The following is a 22,084-nucleotide window of genomic DNA, read 5'->3' on the forward strand; positions in this document are numbered from 1 at the left end:
CAGTATCCAAGGCCTTCCACGTTGAAGGTCAGTAACAAGAAACAGTCCTCAGCAAGTTTGCAGTTCCTTGCACTTGTCATTTGAGTCACAACTCTGCTTGACACCAGAGTATTTTGGAGAGTGAAGGGGTTGGCTTTGTCTCTAGAAGCTACAATTTTAAACACATTATCAAAAAGTAATGCTTCTTATTAAAAGGAAAAGCAAGCATGGGAAACAGTGAACATTTGTTTAGCTCCATTTTTCTAGACCCATTTAATTTGTTGTTCCTATGCAAATACCCCCCATAGTTTCAGACAATTAAGTAATCCCCTCCAGTCCAACTTCTTTACAGGTAGAGACTGCTTCAAGTTTGCTCTAAGATTATTTTAACCCAACTGGCCACATGATATAGGATCAAGAACTGCTTGAGTTCTGGAACCCTGAAGGTCAGTTTTATTACACATCAACTCTGGGAAGGAGACAAAGAAGAGGGGAATAGAAGGAAAAAGAGACTGACACCAAGTTAAATTTATTTCAGGTGAATTTATTGAGTTATAGAAAACCTGCCAGCTCCACCATATTTACAGAGGTTTTCAAGAGGATTCTAGAGCTATTACTGCTACTGAACCACAAGTTAAAAATGCATAAACAAACCAGATCAACCACACCCATAATGTCAACTGTGAGAACACTGGTTACCTTATAGGACTTAGAGGCATATGGGGAAAATGTTTTCCAACCACTGATCTCTAAAGCCACCAGCAAGTTTCTCATTTCTCCATCTAATGTAGCTATGCCTGAAGATCAGGCATCCTCATGCCACTGGTGATGAAAGTTCATTTCTTTTCTTCAATATACATGTTTTATGAATCAGGAATTTAATTAGAAGGCTATTCAGAAGCAAACATTGTAAGGTGTTAAAATAATCGTGAAGAGCACAATGAAATCTCCAGTTGGTTCCATTTGGTACTTTTGTGAGGTGGTATTGCTGCCAGGTATGCATGTAAAATCCTGTCATCGCTTTGGAGACACAACCAAAGCAAATTAAGTCAAGCTTCCCAGGGCACTGTCACTACTCATGTCTCAAGCAGCACTGTAAAAACAGTGCTACCTGAAAAAATCACATTGTGTTCTTTTCTTACTGTCCATGACACTTTGAAAGGCCGTTTTCAGTCAATTTCATCCACACAGGTGCAGTAAGAAATAATGCTCTCTACATTCACTCGTACACCTTTCCATTCCCCAGAATCCATCGACATCCCATCCACAAAAAGATCATGAATTCTCTAAGAGAAGGGGAGGAGAGAGCATATCTCCCAGTTCAGCTGGGTCTGTTTCCAAGTATATTCCAGCTGCATCTCAAGACCTGAACAAGTTCTACGCTACAGTAACACAATGCCAAAAGGGTTATGGACACTGATAGCCAAGGCCTGTAAGCCCACACATCTGGATGCATGAAGCTCCTGCTGACAACAGGTGGCTCTGCTTGCCTTGTGAACAAGACTACAGTAACCTACTTGAAACTGAACTTCACACATTATTGAATATTTGGGGAAGAACCTAATCAACTTGAGTGCCAGTGGCCCTCCTCAGGGCACTGTCAGCTGAACATTTGCTGATCAGCAATCTAATTCCATTACACTGACTTGTAAAGTATTAACTAAGATTTAGAGTTACTCTACACACAGAAAACTAAAGCCCCAGAAAGAAGTCAATATCAAATAGAGTAGCAGGGAAGCTACTAATAGTATTTCAGAGAACAAAAAACAAACAAACAAAAAAAAACCCAAAATATCCTGGCTTGTACAAAGCAAGAGGAAAGCTACCAGCTTTATGTTGAAAAGAAATATGTAACTTTGTTTCTACAGCAAGGGGCACAAAACCAAAACGAAACCCCAAACATCATCCATGCAAGAGAAAGAAACTACCATCTAACATGAAGCCTTTTTTGGAGTATGTGCTTCAGTAATGCAAGTCAGCATCACACCAGGAAAGTCCGATAGCTCCATGTAGCAAGGAGACAGTCAGGGGCACAGCACACTGTCACACTGCTCTCCTCAAAGGAAAAAAAAAAAAAATCCTCTCACACCTATGAAGTCAGCTTCAATGCTGCTCCCTGCAAAGAAGCAGCTACTCTAGGATTTTAGAAGTTAATACTGTCATCATACCAAGGGAATTCTCATCAATTTCTCGAGATTTGTAGCTGGGCCATGCTGAGAACACATTCAGCTCAAACAGTACATACCAAGTGCCACCCATGTTGGTAACTGAGGTCAGAATCCAAATCCTCAGGCGCTGAGACACTAGGTCAGATCTACATTCAAGTAACAGTTTTGTATTTGCAAGTAGGATTAGAGCAAGTCTTCAAAAGTGGAATCATCCTGGTGCTTGTGTACAAAGAGAACACCAAATTGGCATACATGCTACACTAGACCCAACCATAGTGTGAACTGTTCAAATTCAGTGCCAAACACAACAGCAATAGAATCAGCTGGAATCAAGCTGTGATTGTGAGAGGAGTTTTATCGGAGAATACTTTCAGGCACGGCACAATATCCTTCCTCTACCAGGGTAATGGCTGAATAAGCTGCACCCACTTCTCAAATACTTTATACATCTCTTCCAGCCCTCTGGAGAAATTGATACAAAGAATGCCACAGTACTATTACTGTGGAACATACTTATCAAGAGATCTTTGCAACTCAGGAAAGCTTAGAGGGGGATTTTCCTATATCCAGTTTTACCGAGGTAAGCAGGAATTATTTTAACTTGACTAAGATGATCAAACCTCTAGTATGTGTCAAGTGTTTCAAAGCTATTCAGGTCACTCACTAAGAGCTAAGTGATAACTCAAACATTGAGCAGGAAACCTTTGTGCTTAGTTTGTGGACTAAAGTCTGAGTTAAACCCTGTTGTTGCAAGCCAACAAAATGCAGTCATGCTAGGCTTTGCGAAGATGGTGGAGGAAAAGGGCTTGCTTCCAGATTCCTTAAAAACTGGACTATAGTGTAACAAAAGACAACTATAGTAACTATAAGTCTGAATGTCTCTACAAAAATTCTCCTCTGGACCATGAACTGGCCTTGGAAGACTCAAAATAACAAAGGCAAAGTTGTACAGCTGGAAGTGTTCTGAAAGGCCAAAGGAACTTCATCCAGAACAAACTGTCATGGCCACTGACACAGAATAATCATACTGGGTAACTTAACAAGTGATAAAAATCTGTGAGAAAGTTTTAGTGCCTACAACAGCCTGGACAATCCAGTAAACTGGTGCTTTTCCCCTTAACAGATTTAAGACTGATTACTGGTAGATACCAATAACAATCCTTTTTTTCTGTATTGGGCCACCCTCAATCCTAGATCTGGGGCAAACTGCCCTGCAAGTTTCCATCCTGAATGATCTCTTGATTTCTTTTTTCAGTTATCCATAACCTCATGCTGAGATCTAAATTCCAGATTTTGAAAGGCAGAGACCAAGACTCAACAACTGCCTCTTCCAATTATTTAGTGCTTGAAACTGAGACTTTCACCCAGAGCAACCTAGCAGTCATACATAAATCATCACTTATTACCACACTAAGAACAGCTGTGTTAGTGGGGTTTTACTTCTCAGCAGATTTTACTTTCCCTTGATCTTCCACTTTTTTGATGGCAGCTTGGATAGCTTCTTGATCACCCAGAAACTGGTGAGGGCCCAGAGGGTGCAGATCCTCATCAAGTTCAAGAAGTATAGGCACACCAGTGGGGAGAGTAACATTGATGATGTCCTCATCGGAGATGCCTGCCAAAGAAAAAAAAAGTTACACCTGGTGAACAGCTTCCTAACTGCCTACCTAGCTCAGCCTTATTTCTGAGATTATCCAGTCTTAAAACAGCCAAGGACATGCCTCCATCAACACCACCAGCCACTGAAGGGTCAATTCACAGCTAGACCACAGCTTGGTTAGTGTTTTAGGAACAGCTAAAGGAGGGAATTCCCCCAAGGTGAAGAGAGTTTCTTCCTTTTCCAGTCTATACATGTGAAATAAACAGGGAGAGACTGTTCCGGAGACTATGCTTCCTTTAATATAGGACATTGAGAACACTGGTTCTTCTCCATATCTTCCCAACTCATGAATCATAAGAGGACTAGAGTCCACACATGCTACTCCAACATGAAACAACCTCTGCTAAGCAACCAATACAAACAGCCTCTTTAAAAAGGCAGGATACCAAGGTTAATTTTTCTCTTAAAGCTTCTCACACAAGTAGTCTTAAAAATCACTGTAATTCTCCTGGTGTAAGGAACACTGTTTGCCCACACCTGGTTTCTCAAAAGCAAGTTTATAGCATATTACCTACAGTACTATTCTCAGAATTACTAGATACAGGATAACTTCCTCTTTCAAATGAGGGAGAGGGGAAGGAAAGACAGGAGATGGTCAACTTGGAGCACTTTCCTGTATTTTTCCACTTCACTGAAATGTGTACCTGGGGAGAAAATTTATTTTAATCTCAGTGAAACTGCTAGTTTGGGGGGTGTGGGGGGGTGGGGGTGTTTGAGGTTTTTTTGTTTGGGTTTGGGTGTGTTTGTTAAAAAAACACAAGTCAAAAACATCCGAGTGAATGTTGAGATCAAACCTCCTAGTAGTTTCCACACAAGGTCTAAACAGTTGCAGTAAAAAGCAGTGACTGCAAAGATATTATTCCTCAAAAAATTCCAGGCAAGAGAAAGCTAGCATCATTGGGAATGTCAATATTTCTTTTTTCTCCCCTTTTTAGAAACACTGAGGTCACAGCAGCAGCCTGCTGTTGTAAAGCAGGACAGCTTCAAGTAATTCATGCTCAGAAAATGCACACAATCAAGCTTCTAAAATGATGACACCATATAAACGAGACCAAGGTGCAAGAAGAAAACATCCTCTTGAGCAGCTGACAAAACAGATGGTTTGCAGAACATATGGGTGCAAATTTACCAGTGATTTTCACATTAAGTAGAAAAACAGAGCCAACATATGAACAGGAAAACCCACTAAGTCAAAGCACTTGGCAACAGTGGGATGGCAACAGTGGGATGACAACAGGTCAGAAAAAAACAGAACGAATCATGAGGTAAGAATCATTTTATGTCCCTGCCCAGAGACTATACAAGCATGCAAGTTTTGCAGTGACCTATTCTTCTTTTGATTAGGCTAAGCTCTCAGTTCAGCTGCACATTAGCCATTAATTTCAGAAGGGCGTGAGGCAAGAGAAACAGACAAACCCTTGCAAGCAGCTTACACCTTGTTACATACTGAGCCACCACTCCATTTAATAACAGTCATACTCTGCCAGTTTAAGCACTCTCTGTATATAAGGGATAAATAATTCACCTGGTGTAGGCAGCAGTATCACAGACCTACAGAAAAGCACTCAAGGGGCATCTGAGATTTTAAAACCAAACAGAAATTGATGGGAAAAATACTGAGCCCATTTACCAAGCACAAGCACCATTCTCAAGGACTTCAGTTTGCAAAACAAGCAGCCAAGCTGCCTGAGCTCTTCTTTCAAGGATTCTTAAACACATTGAACACATACTCATCACCATGTATTCACAGAGAATCTGGCCCTGGGAAGCGGTCTGCCCACCTCTCAAATGCAGTCTCCCAAACTAAACCATTCAGATATACACAAAGCAGATGAAGTCACGCAGGAGAATTTAGGTGAACCACACAATGTGGTCAGGAGCCAGGATATTTAAAGGTTTCCTCTAAAGATGGATTAAACAAAACTAGCTGTAGCTACATGGATTCAGAAATACATTTTACTGTTTTTACAGAACACAAAGTGACCACACCAATGTCAACTAGTATTGATTTACAAAGCCAAACACTGCAGTCTGGGATAAACAAGTTGTAGCAAGCATGTTGGCTTTCTCCTCAGGATTTCTCCTCATATGGAAGTGTTGCCTCACAGCCAGGAGGCTAGAAATACACAGTGAAGTCAAATGAAAATCCTAAAGAAACAATAGCATACTGTTGCTTTATTTCAGCACTGTTACTGTACTTGTTCTTCAGGAAGCAAGAAGCTGATCCAGCTTGTCACACAAGCTCTTCAGTTGCAGGTAAAATGCACACAGAATACTCCCGATCCAGCAGGCCGGGAGGACAGCAAAGAAATCCCATCTTACACTCCAACCATTGCAAGTGCGAGCTAACTGCTATCCAGTTACTTCATGTGCTGTAACTATAGCCAGGTGACCTTTTCTCACAGTTCATCTGAGCTGGCCTGTGTCACAGCCCCATCTTATCTCACAGGGAAGAAGGGTAAAAATCAGGGAAAGGACTCAACTGCTGACTACAAGGTGCAATGGGAAATAAGACCATTGAAGCAGCAACAGTCTTGCTCCCAGCATAATACTAAAGCCTGGGTCTCGGCACTGCTGAAGGGTACTGTGTGGCTGGAAGCGGTCTTTCCCCAATAAAGTTTAAAATTAAGGTCCTACTTACTTAAAGCCATAAGAACCCACAGACATTACTGAAGTACTTGGAATATCTTCCTCAGGAACCCAGATAAAATGCTGACTGGGCAACTACATTCCTCAAGTGGACACCATCTACCTTCTCCCTCGTGAGCACCTGTTAAACATTGTTTCTTAAAGCAGCTGTGTAGAAGGAGGCAGTTCGGCACACAAACATGACAAGAATTTGGAACCACACTTATTACAAAAAAGATCTTTCAAAATCACATTCAGAATTCTTCCCCAGCTCACTTATGCTCCATTTAACTGAACTGGGTGATCAAGCACACAAAGACATGTAATATCTCTGCAAAGCTTAAGAACTGACCTTTAGCTAGTAGCCCATGAGAATCTTTGAAATACTTGCACCCCGGGAAATCATATGGTGGCAGACCCCACTGGGCTTCATTCTGAGGCCTTACAGCCAACTTCTACAAGGGCTGGCTCAGCTTCTCCCTCCCTCTCCCCTGTTCTTACCAAGTTCCTTCCTTCTATTCATATGGTCAGAGCAACACAGAAAACACAACAGCTATTGAGGATAGCTATACCCCTCCTCCCCTGCAGGTCAGCTACACTTGAGGCCAGATGATTCATCCAACAAAACACGCAAGATCATATGCATAAATTCAGCCACAATGGGCTTCTTCTAGAACTGGTGCTTTGTAATTGAGATCCAAATCGGGTCATAGCATCCTTCTCACAAGTTTAATGAAAATACTGAAGCTTTAGCCTAATAAATATTCAAGGCCAGATCCTGCCCTCCCTGCAGGCTGACAGAAGACCTAGCTTCAGCAGGGTAAAGGAGGGAAGTAGGCACAGTGTTAGAATCTGGCAATTAATCTTTACAGAAAGTTATCTCACTGTGCACATTTTAAGGAAAAAAAAGACGACAGGCAGGCTACCACCATGACAGCAGCATATTATCTACATTTGTTTCACCCTTATGGCTGCCAAGACTTTTTATGTCTCTATTGGGTTTACACGGCAAGGTTTTGGTAGCAGGGGGCTGCAGGGGTGGCTCTGTGAGAAGCTGCTAAAAGCTTCCCCTATGCCTGATAGGGCCGATGCCAGACAGCTCCAAGATGGACCTGCTGCTAGCCAAGGCAGAGCCTATCAGTGATGGTGGTAGCACCTCTGCAATAGAATCATTTGGTTTAGAAGGGACCTTAGAGATCATCTAGTTCCAACCCCCTGCCACGGTGGGGACAGCTTCCACTAGACCAGGTTGCTCAGAGCCCCATCCAACCTGGCCTTGAGCACTTCCAGGGATGGGGCATCCACAGCTTCTCTGGGCAACCTGTTTCAGTGCCTCATAGTAGAAGAATTTAATTTCTTCATTTAATCTTTCAGCTTAAAGCCATTCCCCCACATCCTATCACTACAGGCCCTTGTAAAAAGTCCCTCTCCCGCTTTCCTGTAGGCCCCCTTTAGGTACTGGAAGGTCTCCCCGGAGCCTTCTCTTTTCCAGGCTGAGTAATCCCAATTCTCTCAGCCTGTCTTCACAGGAGAGGTGTTCCAGCCCTCTGATCATCTTCATGGCCCTCCTCTGGACTCACTCCAACAGGTCCATGTCCTTACGTTGGAGGCCTCAGAGCTGAACACAGTACTCCAGGTGAGGACTCATGAGAGTAGAATAGAGGGGGAGAATCCCCTCTCTGTCTGTTGGCCACACTTTTGATGTGGCCCAGGATACAGTTGGCTCTCTGGGCTGCAAGCACACATTGCTGGGTCATGTTGAGCTTCCTGTCCATCAACATCCAAGTCCTTCTCCTCAGGGCTGCTCTCAATCCATTCTCTGCCCAGCCTGTATTTGTGCTTGGGACTGCCCCAACCCACTTGCTCTACCCCTGTCCTGCTGAGGAAGGCAATGAGAGAGCAGATAGGTGGGCACCTGGCATCCACCCAAGGTCAACACACCAAGAAGGACTGTGGTGGGTTGACCTTGGCTGGACACAAGGTGTCCACCAAGCCAGTCCATCACTCCTCCCCTCAGCAGGGCAGGAAGAGAGAAAGTAAGATGGAAAAAAACCTCATGGGTCAAAAAAAAAAGGCAGTTTAATAAAGCATGAGCAAAGGCCAGGCATGGAAGCAAAGGAAAACAAAAAATTCATTCTTTACTTCCCATCAGCAGGCAGTGTCCCAACCACCTCCTGGGAATTAGGGCTTCAGTATACCTAGTAGAGTTGCTCCAGAAGACAAACATTGTAACAACAAATACTGCCTCTCCTCCTTTGTCTTAGCTTTCATTGCTGAGCAGATGTCATACAGTGTGGAATATTCCTTTGGTCAGTTTGGGTCAGCTGTCTGGCTATGTCCCCTCTCAAGACCTCACCCACCCCAACGTACTGGGAGAGGAATGTTGGAGACAGCCTTGAGGTTGTGCAAGCACTGCTTAGCAGTAGCTAGAACACTGGTGTATTGTCAACACCTTTCTAGCTACCAATACAAAGCACAGCACTATGAGGGCTGCTATGGTGAAAATTAACTCCATCTCAGCCAGACCCAACATTACATCATTACAAAAACAACTCCTGATCACAGTCTGACTTTGGGATGGCCTCAGTAATGACCACAGTCAATATGAGACAGTAGGAAAGCAAACCATGAGCCTATCATTCCCATGCAGTAGAGAAACACAGCCTGCCTTAAACTCCTCAAGCAGTCCAAGATTAAATAGGTAGCAAGTCTCATGCCTCTTTCAGCCACCATCACTAGCTGGCAACTAAGGCATAAGGCGAGAAAGTCCCAGAAGTCTTGCGTAGGGATCCAGGCTGCGCTACCACCACCAGGAACTCAAGGCAACACTGTGACAAACTGACTTCTCCAAGCATGCAACTCCAGAGTCTTCCAGCATACATACAGTCCTTGGACAGAGCTATCGTAAAAGGTCCTCATCTCTGCCTGAAGCACCGTTGACAGTTCCTCAAGCCCAAGCTTATGGAAACTCATCACTAACAACTCACATACGAAACCCTTCTGCCCCAGCTGCAGGTCCTTGTCAGGCAGTTTCAGCCCTTTTGCACTAGCACCAGGCACCTGCCACCCTTTTCCCTGAGCTGATTCAAACAACCAACATGACAAAGAACTACCCACTCCTTGCTGTTTCTTGCCAGTTTACAGGCAAAGTTAACTTGCAAAAAGGCCCCACAAGCTCACAAGAAATAAGCAGAATCACAGAGCGAAGACTGTGACGAACGACAGGGAGTGCAAGGCCATCTCATTTCAACAGCAGCAAGTCGTTAGATCTCGAGCTGGTTTCTGTAACTGCCCTCAGACACTAGGACTCACAATGTGTACCTCTAGCATGTAAACTACTGGAATGCTGTAACTGCACAAGTATCACACTCACAGTAATGCAAAAGAGTAAAGTCCCAAGGACACTGCTCTCCCTGCTCACCAGCTGGTGACACCAGCATCGGGCCTCCCCAATCGCCACAGTGTGCCTGCAAGCCCAGTTGCAGAGATGTGTCTCAGCTCTCTGACCACCAAACAAGCCCAATGGGTGCAACATCTGCATCTTCAAGAAACCAGGTAACTCCTCCCCTCCACCTTTTTTTTTCTTTTTTTTTACCCAGAGCATGACAAGGCTTAGTGACCACACCATAACCAAGAGATGGCAACCTTTCAACCGGGAAGATGTTCTAGATTCAGGCCTTCCACAAGACCCTGTCTTGAGGTACTTAATGCCTCAAGTCCTCAGAGTTAAACAGTCAGGAGGGAAGAAAGAAGTTGAGGCAACCTATCAATCCTTCTGCCAGTCACTGGGTAAATTAGTCCATTAGACTTGGTCTCCAATTAGTACTTCAACAGAAACAGGCAGCTGATCACAACTATTGTTGTCTTCACAATGGGACATTGCTAAACGGGTCTCAATCTGAAGTGTCAGTTATTAGATAAAACTATTCCTCCTTCAAACAATTGAGAAAATCACCTGTAAATAGATCCTGTGCATCTAGGACTCTTATTTAGCAGATTTTTGCAACTGATGCTTTCATAACCAGTATGATGTTTCAGCATCCAAAGTAAAATTCATCAAACAAGTCTCACATCGTTACTTTAGATACCCTCCTCACTAATATCTTCTTGCCATCACTTTTTAAATGCATCAGAGACTGTATACCATGAAAAAAAAAAAATACAGCCTGCCTGAAGACCTGAGTTACAGGTCATGGGCCATACCAACACGTCGCACAGAACAAAACTGTTGCTAAGTTATGACAAGACACTTCCACCAGCAAGCACAAGACTGCTGCCTGAGAAGAAAATGTTACTTTTAGAGAGCCTTTCCAATCCTAACCACATAAGAACTGTCCTCTTAACTCTGCCAATTTTTAGCTGTACCAGTGATGCCCTTCTAATACTTCAAGAGGGTTTATAAGAAAGATAGGGACAGACTTTTTAGCAGGGCCCACAGCAACATGACAAGGGGTGATGGTTTTAAACTAAAAGAGGGTGGATTTAGATCAGATATTAGGAAGAAGTTCCTTACTGTAAGGGTGATGAGACACAGGAATGGGTTGCCCAGAGAACCTGTGGATGTCCCATCCCTGGAAGTGTTTGAGGCCAGGTTGGTCAGGACTTTGAACAACCTGGTCTAGTGGAAGGTGTCCCTGCCCACAGCACAGGGGTTGGAACTAAATTATCTTCAAGGCCCCTTCTAACCCAAGCAATCCTATGATCATTACATACATCACCTGAAGGTGATACAAAGAATAAGTGCTCAGAAAAGACTAGACAAGCTCAGTTACAAAGACTTAAAAAATTTATGCCAACGTTGGATCTGACAGGATTGCACAAAACAGCCACACTTGTCCTTGGTGGCATTTATCAAATAAATAGGAATTACCTAGAAGGGCCACAGCCCAGTATCCCCACCAGACACCAATACCTCACAACACTGAGATCTTCAGCAGCACCCTGGAGAAATGCTACTTAGCCCACCAGGACAGAAGAGCAAGCTCTCAGAGAACCTGCTGTTTCTGTACTCCAACTGCATACAAAGAGTATGGGCCACCTTGTGTTAAATGCTGTTTTCAGAAAGACTGCTGGGGTTTAACTTTAAGTCCTCACATGCAAACCATGACAGATCCTACAGACATATCATATACCTTAATGAGTTCCACTCTGAGCACTGAGAAAATGAGAACAAAATTTAAACCCACAGTCAAACCCTTGATGGCCTGACATTTTGTTGCTCTGATCATTTTTATGTGCAAGCAGAAGTCAGGTCCACATTTCAAGCTCTTTTCCAATTATTCACAACACTGAAAACATCCAGATTCGGAGGATCTGCAGGCCTCCTCCTCCAAAAAAAAAAAAACCCAAAAAAAACATCCTTGAAATAGTAACTTCAAGGATACTCTGAAGTCTTTCAGAAAAGACACTAAATTTCACACTGAAACAAGCAGAATTGTTTCAACAGATCAAACAATGAAAACACTCATATTTACTGCCATTTAAAGTTTCCAAGCTACATATCCCAAGATTAAGTTACCACTATGATTAAGACATCCAAGCAGCCATGTAGGATTGCTGCTTGAGGCATGTGAAGCCCACTTTCTAAATGCCAAAAACCACGGCTCCAGCTAAGATAGAGAGGCCTAAGAAACTTCCACTCAAGTGCAGGACACTAAGCTTGTTAGAAAAAGTCCACAAAGCCAAAGCCCACCTCACAGTGGGTGTTATAAATACAGCAGACTGACAAACTTTAAGCACTGTTAAATCAGATTCAACTCCAGCAAGGCTTCAAGAGCAGCTCACAACCCTTCAGGAGAGAAAGGGAGACAGTCAGCAATGCAGACAAGGAACCTCTTAGATCCAGCCAGATGTAGGCTGGAGCTCTGGTGGGGGAGCAGGGGAAGAGCAGGTTGCAGTAACAGAAGTCTTAAAGCTCTGTTCATGCCACCCTTTCAGGCCAGCTCTGCAGCAATCCAAATTTTCACTGCATGAAGGGCAGCAAAGCCAGCACATATCTGGCAGTTTCTCCTGTGTGGAGTTTGGATAGCTGATGGACAACCCTTGGTCAACAGAACTACATCCTCTGCCAAGGATTCCTCACACCTCCCTATGTAAGCATGTGCCAGGAGGACAAGGTAGGACAGACAAGGGAGACAGGTCTATTTTACTGTGGTGGAGGGTGTGGATAGCCCTTGAAGAGTTATACCTAACATAATCCCAAAGACAAGCTTTGCAACTGCTCTAACATACACTGTTCTCTCTGATCTCAATGCAACAAGGAGTCCAGCCACACTAAGTTTTAAAGTAACCTTTACCAGTTACTGATGCTGTCAGCTCCAGCTTTCATGCGTGCCTGTACAAGCGACCCATGGTTTCAGCTGAAGCTGTAGTGAACTTGCAGCATTTCACCCACACAGGGCTTGGCCAGCATGGTTTCATGGAACTGGTTCCATTCTTGGGGTAGGGGGGAGCTGGGAGCGTGGCATGCATTTCACAGAGATATGAAAACATCATGGCTGCAGATGCCCCTGCCCCTATTTCCTTTGGAAATTATCATTTCATGTAGCATGTACAAACACTCTGACTACATCAGTGGAACTGGCTGAACCAGCCTTCCTCCTTCATCCAAGCAGAGATCTGTACCCCAGAATTCACTGCCTCTGTAGCTCAGGACACTTGTACATGCATATTCCCTGCACTTCTGGCTCCTGCGAAAGCATCAGCTATCCTGACTGTCCCTGCATGCCTGAACACAAAAAGTGCTCAGTAGGGTCAGAGCTGTAGAGACACACACCAGAGAGTCTGACAACTGAAAGTGAGTGGACACAATTCAGTCTGTGCATACTTGCAACCACAACTCTAGTAGGCTGCATTCATACATGTATAATCACTAAATTCTACTCTACTCACAGACAAAGAAATTAATATAGTCCATCTTCCAGTTTAGGATAACCTAAACTAGAAGCTATGTCACTACAGGAGAGGCAGGGGGGGAAGAATCTAGCAATGACTTAAAGCCTTTTCAAGTCCCAAACAAAGCAACCTTATACTAAGCCACCAACTTAACTGTTTAATGGTAGGCATTTTCTATATTGGGAAATACAACATTTGCATAAGCTTTTGCAAGTCCCTACTCTCTGCAGAACTCCCTGCCACAGCAGCTTTTTAAAGTAAAGAACTATCAGGAATAAAGCCTCAGAAGTCACCCACCACAGTAACACTCAAGAATGTCTTTCACAAACCAAGACAAGCAATTTATTCCACTGCATTATAGCAATGCTTGTTTAATGAACAGATTATGACTTCAACCCTTCTGACAAAGCAGCTGAATAAAGACAAACACTCTTCAGGCTCTAACTATTCTTGGATATCTAGACCAACCACAAAGTTAGAATACACCAATCTAAAATAAGCAGTCAGAAACAAGGTGAAAGCATCTGGCTCTCTTCTTTACATTCTAACAAATTCTCTCCTCCTTCCACATCCCCCAGTTTGATTCCTGTTCCAACAGGCCAACTTTACTTTCTCCTTGGAGACCAAAAACATTAAGTGTTACATTGCCCAGATAATAATATACACTACAGAACAAGATGCAAAGCTCTAAGTAGTTGTGTAAGGAGAAGAGAGGACAGCTGAAAGGAAGACCCTTACCTTCCACATGCTTCAGCAGTGCCCTGCTGCTGTTACCATGAGCAGAGATAAGGATCATTTTGCCACTTTTCAGTTCTGGCACTATCTTTTCATTCCAATATGGAAGGAGTCTATCAAGCACATCTTTTAGGCTTTCAGCCTTTGGGAGATTATCCTGAGAGACATCACTGCATTTATACCGGCGATCATTGTATATCTCTTCATAGTAAGGATGAGATTCTGTTATGGGAGGTGGGGTAACATCATAGCTTCTCCTCCACATTCTCACTTGCTCCTCCCCATGATTCAGAGCCATTTCTGCTCTGTTGAGACCAATCAGTGCGCCATAGTGACGCTCATTAAGTCGCCAGGAACTCTGAATGGGCACCCATTCTTGGCCCATCTCTTCCAGGATAAGCCATGCAGTCTGGATGGAGCGGCTGAGTACAGACGTGAAGACGAGGTCAAACTCAAAGCCCAGAGCTTTAAGGTGTTTGCCACAGTTCTGAGCTTCCTTTATCCCATCAGGGCTCAGCTTCTGGTCCACCCAGCTGCAGAAGCGATTCTCCTTGTTCCAGGCTCCTTCCCCATGTCTTAGGAGAACAAGTCTGTACTTAGCCATCTTGGTTGCAACTTAGCACAGATGACAAGTCTGGCATCTAATAATGATGCATCTGGACAGAGACATGAGATAGATATATCAAACATCTCACAGATAACGCATTACAAGTAGTAATATGGCAGCAAAGAGTAGACAACTATCAAAATCAAAACAAAGAAACAAGTGTCTGCTGAGTATGTTTTTACCTTTGAGGTCTCCTGACTTTGAATTCCTTTCCACCCCCAGGTGGGAGGAAAATTTTGCACCATCCTCCACCCAGCTTGTTGCAACTAGCCCACTTAACCAACTGATGAGTCGCAGATTTGTACAAGCTGTTCTGGCCTACAGATTTATCTCAAGTGCTCAAACAAAGCCTCACTCAACATCAGGGGCTCCCAATGAGAGAAGCAGCTCTCACTGGTGAGCTTAGAGGTGAGACATGAAGCCCAAGCTTGTTACGAGCTTCCCAGATCCACACTGGCTCTAAGTGAGTGTGCTCTGGCACAAACAGCAGCCAGAGCAAGTGGAGAGGAAGACCACAGAACTGGAACTGGCAATACACAGAATCTTACTAGTTTTCCTCAAGAGATGTCACCACAATCATGCTCTGCATAACGAACTCCTCACATCCCCATCCTGTCCTGGTAATTATGCCAGTCTCTGCCCAGTTTTTCCCCAAGCCACCTCCTCCATCATTCCTCTACACGCAAGTGCAACAACATAGCTACTCTGGGATGCAATCCACCACTACCAAGTCCCCATTTCACTGAACCCATAAGTGACCTCACAGATGATCCCATCCCCTTCTTGATTTTCAAGTGTATTTTCTCCCTCTTGTGTCTATGAATACCAGATTCTCAGGCACCGGGATTAATGCTTTTATTTTTGCAGTGGGCACAAATGGCATATTTGCTGTCCTCATTACGTAACAGACAGCTACACATTCAGAAGATCAAACAGCACCCTTCTCTGCTCCTGTTGACTAAGTAACACCACCTCTGGATTGGCTTTAATGAGAGATGGATTTTGACCATCCACCCAAGCTTTTGCACTGTGGTCAAACATCTTCTAGCAGATTGTGTAATGCCCAAAAGGTCCATCTAACACAGCACTGCAACTCTGAAAGCCCCACCTGATCACTCTGGTCAGAGACATCACAGACTAGATAGCAACGGACAAAGCACAGGAATCAAAATATAAAGATAAGACTCTGCGCTGGGAGGACTGTTGTATATTCCAATGAACATTCAGTGCTCTCAAAACCATGGACAGTGGGAGACCGAGGTCCGATTTCTGCACACCCAACTCTGGACTGCATTTCCATAAGAGACAAGCTTATGGGAGCTCCCATCATCTCAGGTCGGTTGGAGCTGCTTCAATCACACTCCCAAGCGTCTCGAATTCAGGCCCACTGTGACCCTGTTTAGTCAGTAGGATGGGTTATGCCCACTGAGTTTTGGGAAGCACCCAGCACTGTATCAGCATTCATTTTTACCAGATTTTCAAAAAGTGTATAGAAAAGTTGAATTAACAGCCTCAGTAATGTGATCTTGACTGTAACAGCAGTTTAGTTCTCTTTTACTCCCACTGAAAACAGTCTACATCACACAAAGACACTACACAAAACCTCCCCAGCTCTAACTTTGACTACTGGTACAGCTGACTTAAAAAGGCCTTTGAGGACTGACGGATTTTTACAGAATATCAGGAGTTACTGTCTGACACAGAAGGCAGTTATTAAAAACAAAAGGAAGTCTTCTGCAATTTCATGCAAAGGAGGCTTAAATTTCCTGTATGACAATGAGCATCTCAGACAAAAATCTCTTGTACATTCCACTTTCCGCTCACACTAATCTTCACGTTAAATGAAGAAATCAATTATTGTTAGGATTCAGGTGGCATGTCACATCAGATACAATAAACTACAGCATTTAAGATCCGAGGCTTAAAACAAAAGGAGTATCAGACAGCATTTCCACCTAAAGCCATCTTTCTCCAGCATCCCACAGATATGATTAAAAATTGCAGTGTGTTCACAGCATGAACTACTACACAAAACAGAGCTTTTTATGGGGCTATAACTCCACAGACACCTCACTGTTCAGATTAATTGACTGTATAACCCACAGGAACAGACTGCATAATTTACACAACCTAATTAAGACCCAACAATAGAGGTGATACACCTGTTTGTAGAAGTTCTTAGCTGGGTACTTTTGGCCAAAACCAATAAAAAACCTCAACAAATATAACACAAAAGACTCATACAGAGACCTAAGATCACCAGGGGACCATGAACTCTAGTTCAGTCATATAAAAGATTAGGCAGAACCACTGTCAAAACAAATTTAGAGAGGACTGGCCGTCACAGCATTTAAATATCAGTCTGCTTATGGAAGCATTTAAGCTAGAAAGCCTGAGAGCAACACATGGAAATAATGCCACTCACCTTTCCTATGGCAAATCCCAGCAGAGACTCAAGACCTGCTTTATACAGAAGCCACCACACACTCTTGACTAGTTACCTGCAGGAAGAGAATGAACATCAAGTGCTCACTCAGAAGGAAACCGCAAGTACAAATAGTTATGCCAACCATCATTTGCTCTCAGAGATGTAAGAAAATAAAGCACACACCCCTTGTATGAGCTGGGAAAGCTACCAATTTCCTTCTCCCAAAAAGATGCAAATGTACAGCTCCTGCATTCCCAGCAAGGGAAAAGCTGCTCGTCTCCCAGATGCCCCAGGATATCATTTGCTCCCCGAGATTTGTTTAGACAGTAGTTACCATAGCTCTAGCATGCAGAAATCTACCAAAACCTCTGAGACACCACGGGGGATAGAGACCACAGACCTGAACCCAGCACAGAACAGGAACACAGAGCTTAAACTCAGGGCGGCAGAACACAGCAAGGTGCTGAGGGTAACAGCTTACAACGGCAGAGCGTTCAACCCAGCACTTAAGGTCGAGCTGCCAGAAGCAGTTCTTTCCCGGTCTCCTCGCTCCAACCAGCACAGGCTCGCCCGCTCAGCGTTCCCATGCAGCGTCCCTGTGCGGTGCACCTGCCCCCACCCCCCAGGAGCGCAGAGGCTTCACCCAGAGGCAGCTCCCCTACACACACGGGGACACAAGGCTGCCCGGGAGCGGGACCGCAACTCGCCCGCCGCGCTCCGCGCCCCCCGCACACGAACACACACACGAGGCGCCTCAGCTGCCGCCCCCCAGGCGGCGCCGCCCGCCCCGGGCCCGGGCCCGCCACGCTCCCGCTCAAAGGGCCCACACACGCACCCAGCCGGCCCCGGGTCCCGACAGCCGCTAGCGGGGCCCGCTGCGCCCCCCGCCTCAGGGAGTCCCCCCCGGGCCGCGACAACCCCCCTCCGTCGGGCCGCCGGAGCGCCGGCACAGCCCCCCGGAGAGACCGCTCCCCGCCGCCGCGGCTCCAACGCCTGCTCCCCCGCAGGGAGCCCCCCTAAGCCCAGGGGCCCTCCACCCCCTCCCCCACGGCCGCTAACCACCCTCCCCCCACGCTCGTCTCCCAGCTTCAGAGAATTAAGATTCGACCGGCGCTGCCTTACAGGGACCGCGGCAGCAGGTTGCAGCCGCGCTCCGCAGCCCGCCCCCGGCACCACAGCAAACGCTCACCGCCGCCGCGCCGGGAGAGGGGCGGGCCCCGCGTTTTACTGAGGCCCCGGCGTCCCCGCGCCCGCGAAGCTGGGGAGTCTGATTGGCTAATCCAGAGGATGAGCACTGTCCTCAGCCAATGAAGCCGAGCCTGTGGGCGGTGACGCGAAGGAGCGGCGTGGTGCCCGCGGCGCGCTAGGGCCCGAGCCGAGCCAGCCCGGCCCTCACGCGCCCCCCCGCTCTGCCGGGGGCTCGAGGTCCCGCGGGGCCTGCGGCCATGCTGGGGTCGCTGCCCCCCGCCGCGAATGCCGTCCTGTAAGGGCAGGTCGTTCTGCGAGGGATCGCAGCCGAGATGCTGGTTCCCCCCGTGGATCGGGACACGCAAACGCCGGCCCGCTCTGCCGGCACCGCCAAAACGGAGAAACGGGGTCACGGCAGCGTGTGCAGAGCGCGACCGGCGGCAGCCAGGCTGCTGGCTTCTCCCGAAACCACCCCCGGCCCTGCTAATGCCATAGGCACCGGTGGGTTCCGCTCCTCTAGGGCCACGGCTGCCCCGCGCCTCCGTCCACCCCCAGAGAATCTCCCCCCCACGGCCTTCTCACCCACCGCCGGGCAGGGGGGCAGGGAGGGAGGCAGGGAGGGAGGGAGGCAGGGAGGCAGCCGGGCAGGGGGGCAGGGAGGGAGGCAAGCCAGACGCCGGCTCACTCGCTGGGCACACCAGGAAAGAGGCAGGGAAGGAGCTGGGCTGCCCCCCCGGATCCTTCCTGCTCCCCTGCCCAGAGCCCCCTTGCATAGCACCAGCACCTTGGGCTGCCATCCAGCACCTAGCGCTCCTGCCCAGGAGGTGAGGAAAGGGGGCCCAGGGTCAGCCAGATGGGGGGGTTCCAGGCAGAGGTCGCTTTTTCTTCTGGCTTTAGGACCTTTTGTTTTCAGTGAGAAGCAAGGGTCCAAAATCCCATTACTCATAATGAAATCAGCAGGGGAAAAAATAGGCGTGAGTGTTCCTAATGATCGTGCTAGCTACCCTCATGCCTGTCATTCCAATCCAAAGTAATCAAAACCACGGACGGGACTGCGCAGCTCCCGCTAGCAATGGAAAGAAGTGGTGTGGGAAGGTGGTGTCCTTTGCTGCTTCTGTTGCCAAAGGTCTGCTTTTATTTTCAAAAAGAAGCAGAGCACATCTTGTATACATAATCTGACTCACAATTTCTTCTCTAAATGTTTACCCCTGAACAGCCACAATGCAAAGTTTAAAGGGCCACAAACCGTATGTATACCTAATGTGATCTATCACCCTTTCCACAGGGGTGGGTGGGTGTGATCTTCCATTTTTAATGGGTTAAAATGATAGTGCATGAAAAAGAAAGATGGGGGATCCAGATTCTGCTAGGACAAAGTAACACAGGGAAACTAAAGAAAATTTTGGGCAGAAGTTTTAAAATAATGTCTCTAAAGTGCTGTGAGGAGAAAGGGTGTTTTGTTTTGCACTTAGAGGGATTAGATCCTAACCTGTCAGTGGGACAGGACCAGCCAGATGAAACACTGCTTTGCTAAGCTCTCAGCCACAGCACTGTGTGCTAAGTGGTAAGAGTGGCCAGGCTGTCAGTGAGCAGCATCCTGTGCCTCTTTGGTGGTTACTGCACTGACTTTGTTACTTGCTTATTTAGGAAGCTCTGGAAAGCATTCTGCATCTCAGGGAGAACATTTTCAATGTTTTTCTGCATAAAAAGATCTATGTCTGACCTCGGTACAGAACCACAATAAAATCTGCTGCTTCTGCAAAATGTTTCCACTAGATGTGAATTGTGCTTACAGTTACATATATAATATAATCCTTTTCATGTTACCCACTAACTTTAATGTTAACAATCACCTTCCGTCTCTATCAGCTTTGTCTAAGCCAGAACCTACAGTACAAAGCTAGTCCAGCCTATGTAATCAAAGTATACTTCTAAGTTCACTGTACCAGAAGAGTTTGATTTGCCACCCATCAGCTCGACTTGGCAAAGAGAAACACTCCCACATCGCACTGCATGACCACCCACCTGCATTCACCCTGCCTCCAGTCAGGGCAGACCTGCCTCCTCTTGTATGAATATACTAGAGGTACAGCTCTGAATATGGGTGCATCACAGGCAAACTAGTTGATTGACTTTGCAAGGAAAAGAACCAAAGGTCCTAGAGATAGAAAGAAAAATATTTGTTCCTGAGTATCAGCACTATGTATTGGCTATACTTCAATCATTAATGCAATTAACAGAAGGAAACATTATATGTCAATACGCAGTCATAACTACAAATGAGTAGACAGCAACACAAGCCAGGATCTCCATGGCCGTTAAATACAGAGGGTTTAACTCCAGTAGCCTTTGAACAAGACCATTTCATTGGCATGGCAAAAACAGCCTAATGACCTTGATTCATATTTCAAACTACACAAGAATGGAAGAGTTGAAGCCATATCCCCGTTTTTGACTTCTTGCAGACAGCTACACTCATTTGGCAGCTATTATCTCTCAGACCAGCTGGGCTATGTTTTTCAGGGTCTCCGCTGTGGAGCCCTTCCAGGCTGTAGTGTTTAGCTGCAATGTTTATGGCAGAAGCAGTTCAGGAATCTCCTTTCTTCAACACATACACTTCCACTGGGGCACCAGTGCAACTGCACTGCACTGAAGAAAGGCCTGGAGCTAAGTGAGGCAGAAACAGAAGAAAAAAGCACTGGAAATAAGAAACACAAATTAATGATTGATGAAAACTGTGGCAAACAGGAGCGTTCTTCACTGATTATGCCCTTGATATACTTTTTCATAGAATAGTTACTTTGTTCAAAGCTAGGTGAAGTATTCGCCATAGAACACTGCAGACTTACCCATTATAATTTCCAGAAGACTCTGAGCTCTTTGTTTAGAACTATTTGATACCTAATCTGTCTCTACTAATAATTTCATCTTCAAAAGAAACATCTGTAATCAAATCCTCACACTCTTTAATGAAATCTCTCTCAAACTTCCTCCTGGGTGTTTTTCTACTGCATGAAAATATGCCTTCCTCTCCTAGGCTCTCCCTACTTCTTTCCACCTTTGGTTGCTGCCAGCAGCATGCCTGTTTTCTCTGCCACCCAAATGTGTGCCCAAGGAATCCTCACCTTTTTCTTGGATGTAGGCCCATTCAGGTCCTTTTTAACACTTGACAGTTTTTCTTCTACAAAAGTCCTAGGTCCTGTCTTTTCTCTGTCTGCTATCCATGGTATTGTTGTTTCACATTCCTCTGCAACTTCTCTGATGGTCCACTTTCATTCGAGGCCAAATTTGTATTGAGAACGCTATGCAGAGAGATGAAACATATCATTTCCCCAAGAGGACTCAGGAACCGTTACATCATAAAATCACTCAGGCTACATCCATCTCCCTGCCCATCACACCACAATACACTGGTCACCTCTTCTCTTGTAAACTAAACACAAACTTTAATTCTTGCAAGCAATCAACTGCAATGTGGACAGGGGCCTGGGAAGCTTCTTGTTAGCAGGACTGTGCTAGCCAGGAGGGATACCTTTCCTTATAACACCACAGCCACCTTACCCATCCATGCCTTCAGCCTCCTTACTTATTCTTTTTACATCTCTGCTTACTCAGTTTTTCCAGTTTAAAAGACCACTTTATTCACTTTTTCAATCAGTCCACGTGATGTCAATATCACTTTTTCACCCAAGCCTAGTCTCAAAACTCCCTTGTTTAGCTGAATCCCAAGCAAACTAAGGTGTATTCATGGACTGGCAGCTGTTTTCCTTGTTCTTGAGACCACAGCCACAGCTTAC

At 45.6% G+C, this 22,084-nt stretch overlaps 1 protein-coding gene across 2 annotated transcripts in view; it reads right to left on the reverse strand.

Moving 5' to 3' along the window:
• Window positions 1-502: 502 nt before the first annotated feature.
• Window positions 503-22,084, reverse strand: part of BPGM (bisphosphoglycerate mutase) — a 29,046-nt gene continuing 7,464 nt past the window's right edge. The window contains exons 1-4 of one of the 2 annotated variants that reach the window (XM_080391521.1): window positions 18,222-18,332; window positions 17,097-17,172; window positions 14,068-14,720; window positions 503-3,762 (exon numbers count right to left, since the gene is read on the reverse strand). In XM_080391521.1, coding sequence (XP_080247647.1) covers window positions 3,584-3,762; window positions 14,068-14,668 — 780 coding nt within the window. In that variant the 5' untranslated portion in view covers window positions 14,669-14,720; window positions 17,097-17,172; window positions 18,222-18,332 and the 3' untranslated portion in view covers window positions 503-3,583. Of the gene's footprint in view, window positions 3,763-14,067; window positions 14,721-17,096; window positions 17,173-18,221; window positions 18,333-22,084 lie in introns of those variants that run through there. The other variant, XM_080391522.1, reaches the window with a different exon arrangement.

The sequence above is a fragment of the Falco punctatus genome (genome assembly GCF_963210335.1).
Source record: "Falco punctatus genome assembly, chromosome: 6".
NCBI classification, from domain to species: Eukaryota; Metazoa; Chordata; class Aves; order Falconiformes; family Falconidae; genus Falco; species Falco punctatus.